The sequence below is a fragment of the Pygocentrus nattereri genome, chromosome 3, assembly GCF_015220715.1.
Source record: "Pygocentrus nattereri isolate fPygNat1 chromosome 3, fPygNat1.pri, whole genome shotgun sequence".
NCBI lineage: Eukaryota > Metazoa > Chordata > Actinopteri > Characiformes > Serrasalmidae > Pygocentrus > Pygocentrus nattereri.
In genome coordinates this window covers 45,449,669-45,462,456 of record NC_051213.1, presented here as the reverse complement: position 1 = coordinate 45,462,456, position 12,788 = coordinate 45,449,669, and the positions used below count along the sequence as shown (strand labels likewise).

General features: G+C 40.5%; 1 protein-coding gene across 1 annotated transcript; it reads right to left on the bottom strand.

The window, feature by feature from the left end:
• Positions 1–5,118: 5,118 nt before the first annotated feature.
• Positions 5,119–10,695, bottom strand: LOC108432280 (regulatory subunit of type II PKA R-subunit domain containing 1). The gene is made up of 4 exons (XM_017706011.2): positions 10,566–10,695; positions 7,949–8,025; positions 7,321–7,367; positions 5,119–5,940 (listed from the first exon to the last, which is right to left on the bottom strand). The coding sequence occupies exons 1-4, from the start codon at positions 10,629–10,631 to the stop codon at positions 5,867–5,869; spliced, it is 264 nt and encodes an 87-aa protein (XP_017561500.2). The 5' UTR covers positions 10,632–10,695; the 3' UTR covers positions 5,119–5,866.
• Positions 10,696–12,788: the final 2,093 nt, after the last annotated feature.

Sequence of the window (12,788 nt, the reverse complement as noted above, 5' to 3'; positions counted from 1 at the left end):
CTCTGGTTTCTGTAGCCATGTCCACCAAGTCTCAGAGACAACCTATTCATCCTGCTCCAACCAGACTGCCACCTATGAGGATTTGGGAGGGCTGCTTTGGAAACCAGGTGTGAACAGAATCCCAATGGGATTCATTGGGGCAATAACAGTGCCTTGACATCTGATCCCTTAAAGTTAACAGGCTAAAAAGGAATAAGCCATAAGCCTTGCTCTGAGCAGTAATACCGTCCTTCCAGCTGAGCTTTAGCACAAAACTGCTGTCATGACAGCAACAAACGAGATTTTACCACAGCGGTACAAATCAACACGTTCTGAGAAGAGCGTAGCTGGTTAGCATAACCTGCGCTACAAAACAAAACAGATTTCACACAGAACTGAGGAAATTCATACAACACTGAAGCACTTAACTGGCTGATATTGAGGTGTTTTTAGTTTAAACAGTGGAAAGTTCACTTACATTGGCCTTTAACCACAATATTTCTACTTTCCGCCATACTTTTACTTAGCCTACACATGCTAACCGAAACCCTTTCAGAAGCCTGGTCTAGCTATTCACTCACTGCATTAATTCATAAGCTTTTACTGTCAATGAAATTTTTCCACATGAATATGAAATAAATCACCTTATTTCATTCCAGACCCAACATGCTAACCCATTTCTGAAGACTGAAAGACTGAAATTAGCATCTTTGCTAATACTTCCAGCACACATTTTACAAGAGCTGCTAAATGAATGGAGACAATCACGTAAAATATGAGAAATAGTTAGATCCAGCGTTCATATAAAACAGTTACGCTGCATAAAATATGAAAATAGCAAATGCCCAACTTCCGAAAGGCCACAGTTTTTGGTTTAAAACTCATTTTAGGACATCTAACCATCTATTGCACACCTTTTTTTGGACTGGTTATTGTTGCTTTGGCATTTTTTCACAATATTCCCATTAGATTGATACTATTGTCATTTATTGAACCATTATTTATTCTGAAATTGAATCATTTTCCATGCTAGATTGACTGTATTGGAAACTGGGCAGATGATCTACTTAGTGTACGGCAAGAAATCTGACTTTGAAACTTTTCAGATTATTAAAAAAGAAAAAATACGACTCCAATATTAGAAGATTTGTCTTGAAAACATCTTTATTTCAATAAAAAATGGTCTAGATAGCAACAAAAAGGGTTCCATTATCATTCCAAGACAAAGAACCTTTGGTACTAGGTAGCCCCATACTTTCTGAGAGTGTAGGAAACAAATGGTGCACTACAAAATGTGATGTAGTCAAATGTGCACGTCATTTTTACATGAATATTGAATACTGAGCACATTAATATAGTGTTACATCAAAACAGTGTTGTCTTCCACTTTAATTCCTTTTGGCATCATTTTGTTATTTTTAATATTATTTTCGGTAAGGAATGATACACATTTTCAGCAAGTAAATTGAAAGCATTTTATAATATAGCATATTATACAACAGAAATATTACTCACTGAATATGTTGGTTCTCCTCGGAGGAGTCAGAGGGTATGATGTTGTAGACACACGTTTCCAATAAAGACTGAGAGGAGTGAGAACGTGTCCTCTCGTCTCCTCTCTACCCCTCCCAGTATTGAGTGGGAGGATACCTGCTCAGGTGCATCAGTCACGAGAGTGGGCGTCTACATATTTGTGTAACTTCTGTGGGTGATATTTTCATCATTTTCAACGAAGAACTTGCAAGGAACCACAGAATTTTGAATGAAGTAACCATGACTGTAAGCATTGTGGCGAAGTGGTCAGTAGCCTAATGCACTGCCCTCAAAATAAGGAAAGAAATCAGTAAAATTAGATACATACATTTCACATTTAGACATTTAGACATCTGTTCGAGTGACTGACCCAAGTCCCTCTGTGCCTTGTTATGTCCAATTTCAAACATAGCCTATAATAATTCACCCTTCAGTGAGCCGGGAAAGAGTCAATTAACCGCTCAACTGACCTAATTAGTCAGTTGCAATGTCATTGCAAGCGATTTGATTCAGAATACTTATGAAATAGTTTACTGTACATTCCTAAAAATATAGCTCTTCAAGGGATCTTTAGTACAGAAAACGGTTCTATTTAGAACCACGAACACTCAATGTTTTGCATGGTTAAAGGGTTCTTGATTGAGGTTGATGGAGAATGTGTTGTAGATGTTTCTATATAAAACCTTGTTGACAATGCACCCAAAAGGGTTCTACTATTTTTACAAGCTTGACATCATAACAATAGAAGAACCCTTTTCAGTACTTTTTAGAACCCTATTCAAAAAGGTTCTACATAGAACCATCTACAGCACATTCTCCATAAACCTAATGAGTGCTTTCTTTAAGCAAAGAACCCTTTAACCATGCATAGAACCATTTTCTTTGCTGAAGGACCCCTGAAGAACCATCTTTTCTAAAAGGGTAGAGAAACTTAGGCTGCTTTCCACTGTCGAGTCAAAGGGTTCTTAGGGCCGTACTGGGTCGCTCTGCGCTGGTCTGGACTTGTGAGACTAGTTACGGTTTGTTTGCATCTGCTGTGCCGCTAAATCAGACCCAGGAAATACCCAAGACTTCATCGTCTCATTCCCACGGCTTACTAAGTCGTGGCCACATATTAGGATCCAGTTCCCACGCATTAATAAGACGTACCAACTCCCATAGAGCCCTGCTGGTGGCATCCTGTATAAATAAAATAATGCCTGGCCACTACTTAGTAAGGCATGATGAGATAATGAAGTCGTGGCCATGACTTAGTAAAGCATGGGAACGAGATACTCATGCGTGGCCATGACTTAGTAAGCCGCGATCTCATTCCCACGCCTTACTAAGTCATGGCCACGTATTAGGATCTCGTTCCCACGCGTTAATAAGGCGTGGCCACGCGTTAGTTTTATTTATACAGGATGTCACCAGCCCGGCTCAGTATGTTCCTTTACATATGAAACAAAAACTTTTACAAAAAGGCTAAAAAAAATAAATAAATAAAAAATAGTCATAGATCTGAAAGAAAAGGTCCGTTTGCTTTGGGGACTATTTTGCCACACAACACCCTGCATGTACCCCTCCACCATGAACGGGTTTAAAAACAATATACATTTTAGCCCGAAAGCTTATCATAGAAAAAGGCCTAAGGTAGTGTATTCATAGCCATTTCATCTGAAACCTTTCTGTGGGTTAGCTTGTACACATACTAAACTATCTAGAACACACCACTTCACAGCGAATGACTCTGATCACACTATTAGGCCTGTATATTCATTTCTGAAAGCTCGAACTTACAGTGCGACAGTGTGGACCAACAATAACACCAATAACATGATACTACTGTTTTATAGCCTGTCTGATTCTATGCCAAAGAATATGGAAATATGGACCATAAGGAATGTTGAAGTAAAGACATTAAAAGCAGCCAGGATGTATATCATTTGTATATGTATTTTCATGGGAAAAAATGAGCTTATTAAGATTAGTCAAGGCTTATATCCCATTTAAGCAGACAAGTATTGTCCTCTCAACAGTTACTGATGTAAATCTAATAGTATCTTCAGAGTAACAGCTTTGATCCATGCTACAGCTGCTAACATTTCCCTTGAAAGAAAAGAATTTAACCCATAGCCACTTCATGTAAAGCACATAATGGTGTAGATGCTGGAAAAGAAGTGTGAATAACTAAAGAGCTAAACATATTCTTTTTATAAGCTTAATGTTTTATAGGATTATATCTAAAATACATGCTGGTGATTTAATGTGTCTCTATTGTCTATAATTTCTTAACAGTAAAGACTCCTAAAAGGGGATTTTTCAATATTTATGCATAATCTCATCATTGCCATGTAAACAGAGTCATTCAGAGTGGTTTGATATGAAATACTTTGTTGCAGAGAAACTTGGACTCAGATGTCTTTACAGAGGTGGTGATAGGGACCAGGGGCCAACATGCTAACAACACAAATCTAGCCATTTTATTTACTATCCAAAATCACCAGTGAACCTAAACGAGTTTTCATATGCAATGTTGATGATTATAAAATAGAAAAAAAAAATCTTTGGGGGCTGTTTTGCCTTATAACACCCTACATGTAACCCTCCGCCATGGATAAATTAAAATAACTGGATTATCAAGACTTTTTAGGCCAAAACCTCATCACAAAACTACCTTTCTGCTTAATAACTTTCTGTGTGGGACCTTTTAGAGGCGTTAAGCTCTTCAGACGTCAGTAAGTTTCTCCAGAACTGAGCGTTTCATACCAAACCACTCTGAATGGCTTTCTTTACATTTTGACCATTTAATTATGTGAAACCTTTACTGGTGGAGTTCCCCTTTAATGGTTGTTTACAATCTGCCTGACCTCATAATAATCATGTAAAGTTTATTACAACTTTACGGCGTGTAAAGATGTTTGAGAGATGATAAATCAATCCATCCATTTTCTAAGCCGCTCCTCCCTCCGGGTCGCGGGGGGGTGCTAGAGCCTATCCCAGCGGTCATCAGGCGGAAGGCAGGATACACCCTTGACAGGTCGCCAGACAGACACTCAGAGGCAACTTTAGCACGTCCAATCAACCTGACTGCGTGTCTTTGGACTGTGGGAGGAAACCAGAGAACCCCATGCAGATATGGGCAGAACATGCAAACTCCACACAGAGAGGACCCCGGTCACCTGGCCGGGGAATCGAACCCAGGCCCTCCTCGCTGTGAGGCAACAGCACTACCCACCGTGCCACCGTGCCGCCCGAGATGATAAATGAACGATCAAAATTTCATATTTAATATGAGCAACGATACACTACAGCTGATGAAAGAAATTCATCCATCCATCCATCCATTTTCTAAGCCCCTTCTCCGTCAGGGTCGCGGGGGGTGCTGGAGCCTATCCCAGCAGTCTTCGGGCAGAAGGCAGGATACACCCTGGACAGGTCGCCAGTCCAGTCCAGGGCAGTCACTCACACACTCACACCTAGGGGGAATGTAGCATGTCCAATTGGCCTGACTGCATGTCTTTGGACTGTGGGGGGGAAACCGGAGAACCCGGAGGAAACCCACGCAGACACGGGGAGAACATGCAAACTCCACACAAAGAGGACCCTGGTCGCCCGGCCGGGGAATCGAACCCAGAAAGAAATCAGGTATAATTTATATTTTCGTTGACGCATTTGTACAAAAACATCAATGCACTTCTGCCTTTATGAATCTAATTGCAACATTTTTAAACAATATTTTTACAACATATATGCCCTTTGCCCTTTCTGCTTAAATTCTTTCCAAATTTTGCAAAATTCAGTGGCTGAGATGTAAACTAATTATTCTGAGTGGTTTGGCCTGAAATGGTTCATTGTAAACTTACTGACTCAGATTTCTTTAGAATGGTGGGGACAGGAACCAGGGAACTCATCATTCATGACCACTTCATGTAAGTTTCTGTGAGGGAGCATTTAGAGGCATTAAACTCTTCAGACGTCTGGTTCCCATCACCACCTCTGTGAATCATTCTGTAGGTCAAGTTTTTCTTGAATGGATTTTTGCATCACACCACCTTGTATTTGTTTACATCTTAACCATTGAATTATGCAGGAAAAATTGGTGGAACTCTCCAGCATGAAGAGGTCAAGCAACCAGACATGACTAATAATAACTCTGTACTCTTAACGAGACATTTTGTTCCGTTCAGTGCAGTTCATAATTCATCCCCATAGAGTCAACGAACAAACAAGTTAAGCGGTCTCGTGTCCCCTGTCGACTCCACTCTTAATGAAGCCAATTACATAATGTTGCTATTGCTAATTAGACGAATGGAGTTCGGCTAGTTACAGACAAATGGCAACAGAGCACACGATCCGCTGTTTAAAGAAGTCCTCAAATGTTCACTGCAGCGTTTTCTTCCACTCGGAACCCAATTTTTGCTGGTAGGTCTGGGTCACTGAAGTAATCTAAAAGAAAGAACATGAAAACATACTTAATTTCACCCATTACTACTACATTGGTGTAACTGAAGCGTGCCTATTAGTGATTATGGCCCAATCTAAAAACAGGTTGTGTAAGAAAAAGATAAAATTTTGTCTTTTTGTGATTAAACGTTGCATAGTATTAGTTTTAGGGAAGTGCACAGGTACTAGAGTACTCAGATAACTATCTGAATCTAGGTGTCTGTATTTAAATACTGAAATCACTACTCTAACTGAGAGTAGCAAGGTCCAGAAAGAGTGGACTTATTTTGCTGACAAATACCATGTTGCCACATCACACGCTCACAAAGACATCATCATCCATTACACAGCAGTTAGCTCCGGCCACCCAAGCTGATAGGCGTTCTAACCGTGCTGTAATTTCACCATAACATCACACGTTTTCCCCAAATGCTGTATCGCTCCACTGAGACGCCGTTGCTAAGCAACGACTTTGACAGCTGTAGGAGGCGCTCAAGTCATTTGAATGTTTTCACTTCTTACTTTGCCACAAACAGAAAACGGACACTTTTAATATCACATTTGACCGACAGCCGATCTGATCAGACTCTGAAGATGAGACTGCACTAAATTCCCAAAGTGTCAGTTGGTCTGAGTGGAGCTGGAGAAGGAACTGCCGGCTGTGCAGCGAATGAGCGGAGTTCATTACTCTGACGTAGCAACAAGCTGCTGGTTAAGGATCTATAATTTGAAGGAAAGAACTGAACATATTAAATGCTGCGTTCACAGCCAAATTTATTCATTTATTACTTTATTTATTTAACTGTAAAAGGAATACAACACTCAATAGTGTGTTATTGCGAATAACATCATGGCTGTGATGATCTACGGTGGCCAAATCACAGCCGTGATGTTATTTGCGATAACACACTCCATCTTGGGTTCTATTGCTTAAATGTAACACAAAAACCTGGCATTGTTCCTCAGCTGTTTCTGAACAATAAAACAGACCTCCATGTACTGCTACATTTTTGCACAACACCAATGCTGCCACCGAACAAGGTAAACCTACATTATAGATGTACCGAACCATCCAGACTGTTACCAGCATAAAGTTTCAAATGAAAGAGTCTCTAATGGTATGGGGCTGTATTAGTGCCCATAGTAACCTGCACATGTGTCAAAGCGCAAAAACAATGAGATGCTTACACTTTTGGTCGCTTTCCAAAGAAAACATATCTACAACATAGTTATTTTCTTCCAATGATTAATTTTTTAAATGATTTAAAGCATCGGCACACAAATTCACTCAAACATTCAACAAGGAATTCAAACATTTTCAAGTGCCTGCTGTGTAAAAGGCACTTCAGTGGTGTCTTTGAGGTATTAAACAAAGTCACTCACCTGCAGCAAACTGACGGATGTCTGTAGGTCTTTTAAGAAACACATCTCTGAAGGAGAGAAAGGGAGATTAAAAACAGGTCAGTTCTTAGACCTCACGTATCTGTCAGAGAGAACAAAACTTTTTCTTGTCTGAGATATTCACTGAAGTACATAATCTTCATGAAGCCGAGGGAAAATTTACACGTTCCATTGGCTTCCAATGGCTGGGCAGAATTTCTGCTTGTGTAATGTTCTCAAAGAAATCGTTTGTGTTACTGCAAGTGGGTTTAGGTTATTTGCTGATCAATTAGGTCAGTCTGGATCAACAAGGTCTGCTTACTTTAGCAAAAGCATTACAATGATGAATTCATTCGATTTCATGCACCATCTTTTCACGTTTAAGGTGTTTTTCAGTTCATAGAGATTTATTAGGTGTTTGTATGCGTCCTATACACTCACCGGCCACTTTATTAGTTCAGTTGCTTGTTAACACAAATAGCTAATCGGCCAATCACACGGCCGCAACTCAATGCATTTAGGCATGTAGAGGTGGTCAAGACAACTTGCTGAAGTGCAGACCGAGTTTTACTTGGTGCACCACCGTCATTACATTTGGTCATATTTTCTCCAAAGTTATGTCGATAATCACCTTAGAAAATCGCTGGTCAGCATTTCCACCTCGGGATGAGCCCTCAGATACATTTCGTTCGCCATTCTTGTCTTGATCTACGGGGGGAAACGTCAAAGGAAAGTCATTCGCAATTCAAAACATTCGGCTCACGGCAATTTTAGTGATGGATCATGTGGTTAGATTAGTAAAACACAGGTTCAGTCTAATCCTACCCACATTCACATTTTCATACACTCCCTTTGTCTTGATTTATTTTTGTGCAAGTGTGTGACAATAGACACAGCACTCTACTCAAAGACCATTAGTTTAACTACTTAACACGTTTATACGCAGTAAAACGTGACTTTTAGCTCTACATGTCAAGCTGAACAATAAATAAAATACTTTTCCATTCTGCTTCGTCTCGTTATTATGAACGTAGCTTGTTTTTGGAGATAAAATGACCACATTTTCTTTATTTTTATTTAAATTGTGTACCATGAAATAATGTTCCTCTTACCTCAAATGTCAATCAGCCAAGACACATCTGGCTTCTTTAGTTTTGCACTGGAGCTCTGAAGCTACTGTGACATAAGTCTGTTGGAAGAGACTTTGGGTTACATAGACCTCCATTACTTGTTAGCTACATTAGCCTTGTAGCTTCACAAAGAGGCCAAACTTCAGACACCAAAAATGTCTGGGCTGATCCGCTGAATTTAGGCCTGGTAGGTCTGATTTTTAAAGTGGAATTCCACCAATTCTTTTCAATATTTCTGCATAATTCAGTCTCTGGGAGGTAAACAGTTTTTCCACTGGTTTGATGTGAAATGGTTCACTGACGAGAAGCTTACGGACTCAGACTTCTTTACAGTGATGGTGAATGGTGTGGAGTTTTAGTACGAGTTTCTTCAAAAAACGACTGCTTTAAAATGACTAAAATAAGTTATAGTCGTATAAAAATAGTTGGAATAAAGTTATAGTCATATAGCTAAGACAGACAGATCTTTACAGCAGAAAACAGGCCAAATGTTTGTATGTATGGGACAGAATGAACTTCAGAATGAACCCAGACACAGGCAGCGCGTTGTTTAAAGGGGTTTTTAGATGGCAGAAAGCATCTGGAGTTGGGAGGACTGGGAAACACTGCCTGCACAGCAAAAATATGAAAACAAGCTAGCATTTAATGAGAAGGCTAGACGAGGACTGGCAAAAGCTGGTCTGTGAAGCAAATTAATAAAGAAAGTGCCCAACTTAAGGCCTTGGGGAGGGCAGGATGACTCGATACAGAAAGGAGGAGAAGATAAAAAATATATACATCTTAAGAGTGGTTGGAAATAAGGGTTTCCACAAGACTTGTTAAACTAATACGTAATGGGAACCAAAAGGTGATTCAGGGACACATAAAAAAGGGCGGGGTGAAGATGTGAAGAAGGACGCCTTGTGATGATCTTTGCATGTGTGGTTGTCCAGGAAAACATCTTGCCACCTGAAGCTCCAAAAGAACCTTATTTATCACAAGGTACCTTATTTTGGCCTATTTTCCTTGTATGTATCTCTTTGCTACAGATGGAAAATAGTTTGCCAGAACTTTTACATCAATGTCTCAGACACCAGGCACTGTATTTGTAATTTTTATGTAATAACGTCCTGTGAGGGAGCTTTAACAGACAATAAACTCTTCAGATGTCTGGTTCCTGTCTTCAGATGTCTGGTTCCTGTCTTCAGACGTCTGGTTCCTGTCTTCAGACGTCTGGTTCCTGTCACTATTATTGTGAACAATTCCTAATGTTACTCGGTGAGTTTCCCTAGAACAGAGCATTTCACACCAAACCATGCTGACCTTGTCTACACCTACACCATTCAATTACACCGAAATTTGGTTGGGTTAGTGTAGTGGATAACACTGTAGACTGGGGTTCACTCCCCACCTGGGTAAACACCCTACACTATACCAATAAGAGTCCTTAGGCAAGACTCCTAACACCACCTTGGCCCACCTGTGTAAAATGATCAGGTTGTAAGTCGCTCTGGACAAGATCATCAACAAAATGCCATAAATGTAAATTTTGAAAAATCGGGGGGAGTTCCCCTTTAACAATACAAAAGCCGTGAGATTGATTCCGATTCACTTCAAGGAGTCGTTCAAAAGACCGATTCGTTGCGATCGCTGGCCTTAAATCCGGCTTCTGTATGAACTGGTACACAGAAAGGTGATTCAGCAGATAGTGAGCTCTGCATTGCTCGTGGCTGAAACACAAATTTTCCGTTCCACCTTAAACAGCGCAGCATTAACGTTGCATTCATTCAAACCGTAGCGATTCAACTGCGGTATTACTTAAGGTGGAACGGAAAATTCGAACAGGAAGCCAACTTCAGCTTCGTGGGTGAACTTAAACTCCCTTTCTCTACACGTTAGCTGGTCACACAGCAGGATTTACAGTATAGCTACTTGTGGAGTTTTTATTCTGACCCCCAAAGGCCGAAAACAACCGGATTAGGTTTTGGTTTACAGTATGAGACGGAGCTGACTTAACGGTAAACACTCGCTCTTCTCCTGGTTTCCTCACAAATTCTCGGATAAGAAAGCAAGTTTGGGAGATTTCAGCTCGAGTGGTGTGTGGAATATATTCACCACTGACTGAAACCGCTTCAGTACCTTGAACTGGCGCAGGTTTTCTTGTTGTTCAGGGCTCAAAGCTCCGATGTCCGGCTTTTCCTCCATGGCGCTGCCTGCAGATGGCAAGTGCGAGCAGAGCGGTTGCCTGGCGACGCGCGTTGCCCTGGTAAACGTGATATGAAGGGGGTGTGGTCACACTGCCCCCTGCTGTTTATGGGCTAATTAAAGGGCGATAATGAGTTTCATATGGAAGCCGCTTAAAAAAAAGTGCCAAAACCATTATTTATTTCATTATTAAATTCATTCGAGATATTACTATTTTATTTTGAGACGCTTTCTCGGAATAACGTGGAATATCTTCTGGCAATATTGAGATAACAACTAAATGAGACGATAATGAAATAATGAGATAGTAAAATGACTTAGTATCTCAAAATAGTGAGGTAGTAACTAAATAATGAGAAGATAGAATGTTCTTCTTTCGGCTGCTCCCTTTAGGGGTCACCACAGCGGATCATCTGCCTCCATCTTGCCCTATCCACTGCCTCCTCTACTTTTACACCAACCATCTCCATGTCCACCTTCACTACATCCATAAACCTTCTCTGAGGTCTTCCTCTTCTCCTTCTACCCGGCAGCTCCATCTCCAACATTCTTTGCCCAATATATCCACTATTCCTCCTCAACACATGTCCAAACCATCTCAACCTGGCCTCTCTGGCTTTATCTCCAAACGGCTCCACCTTCACTGTCCCTCTGATCTGCTCATTTCTAATCTTGTCCATCCTTGTCACTCCCAACGAAAATCTCAGCATCTTCATCTCCGCCACCTCCAGCTCAGCCTCCTGTCTTTTAGACAGGGCCACAGTCTCCAAACCAGACATCATAGCAGGACGCACTGCTGTCTTGTAAACCTTCCCTTCCACTCTTGCTGCTATCCTTCTGTCACACATCAGCCCTGACACCCGTCTCCACCCACTCCATCCTGCCTGCACCCTCTTCTTCACCTCTTTTCTACACTGTCCATTGCTCTGGATGGTTGACCCAAGATATTTGAAGTCATCCACCTTTACGACCTCTACTCCTTGCATCTTCACCTTTCCACCTGCCTCCCTCTCATTCACACACATGTATTCCGTCTTGTCTCTACTGACCTTCATTCCTCTCCTCTCCAGTGCAAACCTCCACCTCTCCAGATTCTCTTCCTCCTGCTCTCTACTCTCACCACAGATCACAATGTCATCTGCAAAAATCATGGTCCATGGAGCCTCCTGCCTGACCTCATCTGTCAACCTGTCCATCACCATTGCAAACAAGAAGGGGCTCAAAGCTGATCCCTGATGTAACCCTACCTTCACCTTGAAACCATTTGTCACTCCAACTGCACACCTCACCACTGTCTCACTATCCTCATACATGTCCTGCAGCACCCTAACATACTTTTCAGCTACACCTGACTTCCTCATACAGTACCACAGTTCCTCTCTTGGCACCCTATCATATGCATTCTCTAGATCCACAAAGACACAATGTAGCTCCTTCTGACCTTCTCTGTACTTCTCTACCAACACTCTCAACGCAAAAATTGCATCTGTGGTGCTCTTTCTGGGCATGAAACCAAACTGCTGCTCACTGATCTGAACCTCTCATGTTAGGAGATAGAATAATGACCTAAAATAATGACTTAGTATCTCAAAATAGTGAGGTAGTAACAAAACAATGAGATAATAGAATGGCATAAAATAATGACTTAGTATCTCAAAATAATGAGCTAGTAACTAAATAATGAGATAATAGAATGACAAAATAATTACTTAGTATCTCAAAATAGTGAGATAGTACTAAATAATGAGAAGATAGAATAATGACATAAAATAATGACTAAGTATCTCAAAGTAGTGAGATAGTAACAAAACAATAAGATAATAGAATAAAATAAAATAATGATTTAGTATCTTAAAATAATGAGATAGTAACTAAACAATGAGACGATAGAATAATGACATAAAATGACTTACTATCTCAAAATAATGAGATACTGTGACTTTAAGCCTTACTTAGGTTTATTCATGTAATGTATTACTGACCAAATGTCTTACTGCTCCCATTAACTGCTTTCTGCTTAGATCCACACTAATGTCAGTCTTTGGACCATTAACTCTTCATGATTTTGTTTCCTGGGTCCTTCTATGGAAATGTCCATTTTTGTGTCCCTAGTGTTTACACATATATTACACTTGGAAAACATGTTAGTGTTGCAAT

What these genes read in the sequence shown, in the direction of transcription:
- LOC108432280 (XM_017706011.2), bottom strand. Translation starts at nt 10,631, where the DNA reads ATGGAGGAAAAGCCGGACATCGGAGCTTTGAGCCCTGAACAACAAGAA. An exon ending in AAAACCTGCGCCAGTTCAAG is followed by an intron (nt 8,026 to 10,565) that starts GTACTGAAGCGG and finishes TTCCCCCCGTAG; the next exon opens with ATCAAGACAAGAATGGCGAA. An exon ending in CTGACCAGCGATTTTCTAAG is followed by an intron (nt 7,368 to 7,948) that starts GTGATTATCGAC and finishes TCTCTCCTTCAG; the next exon opens with AGATGTGTTTCTTAAAAGAC.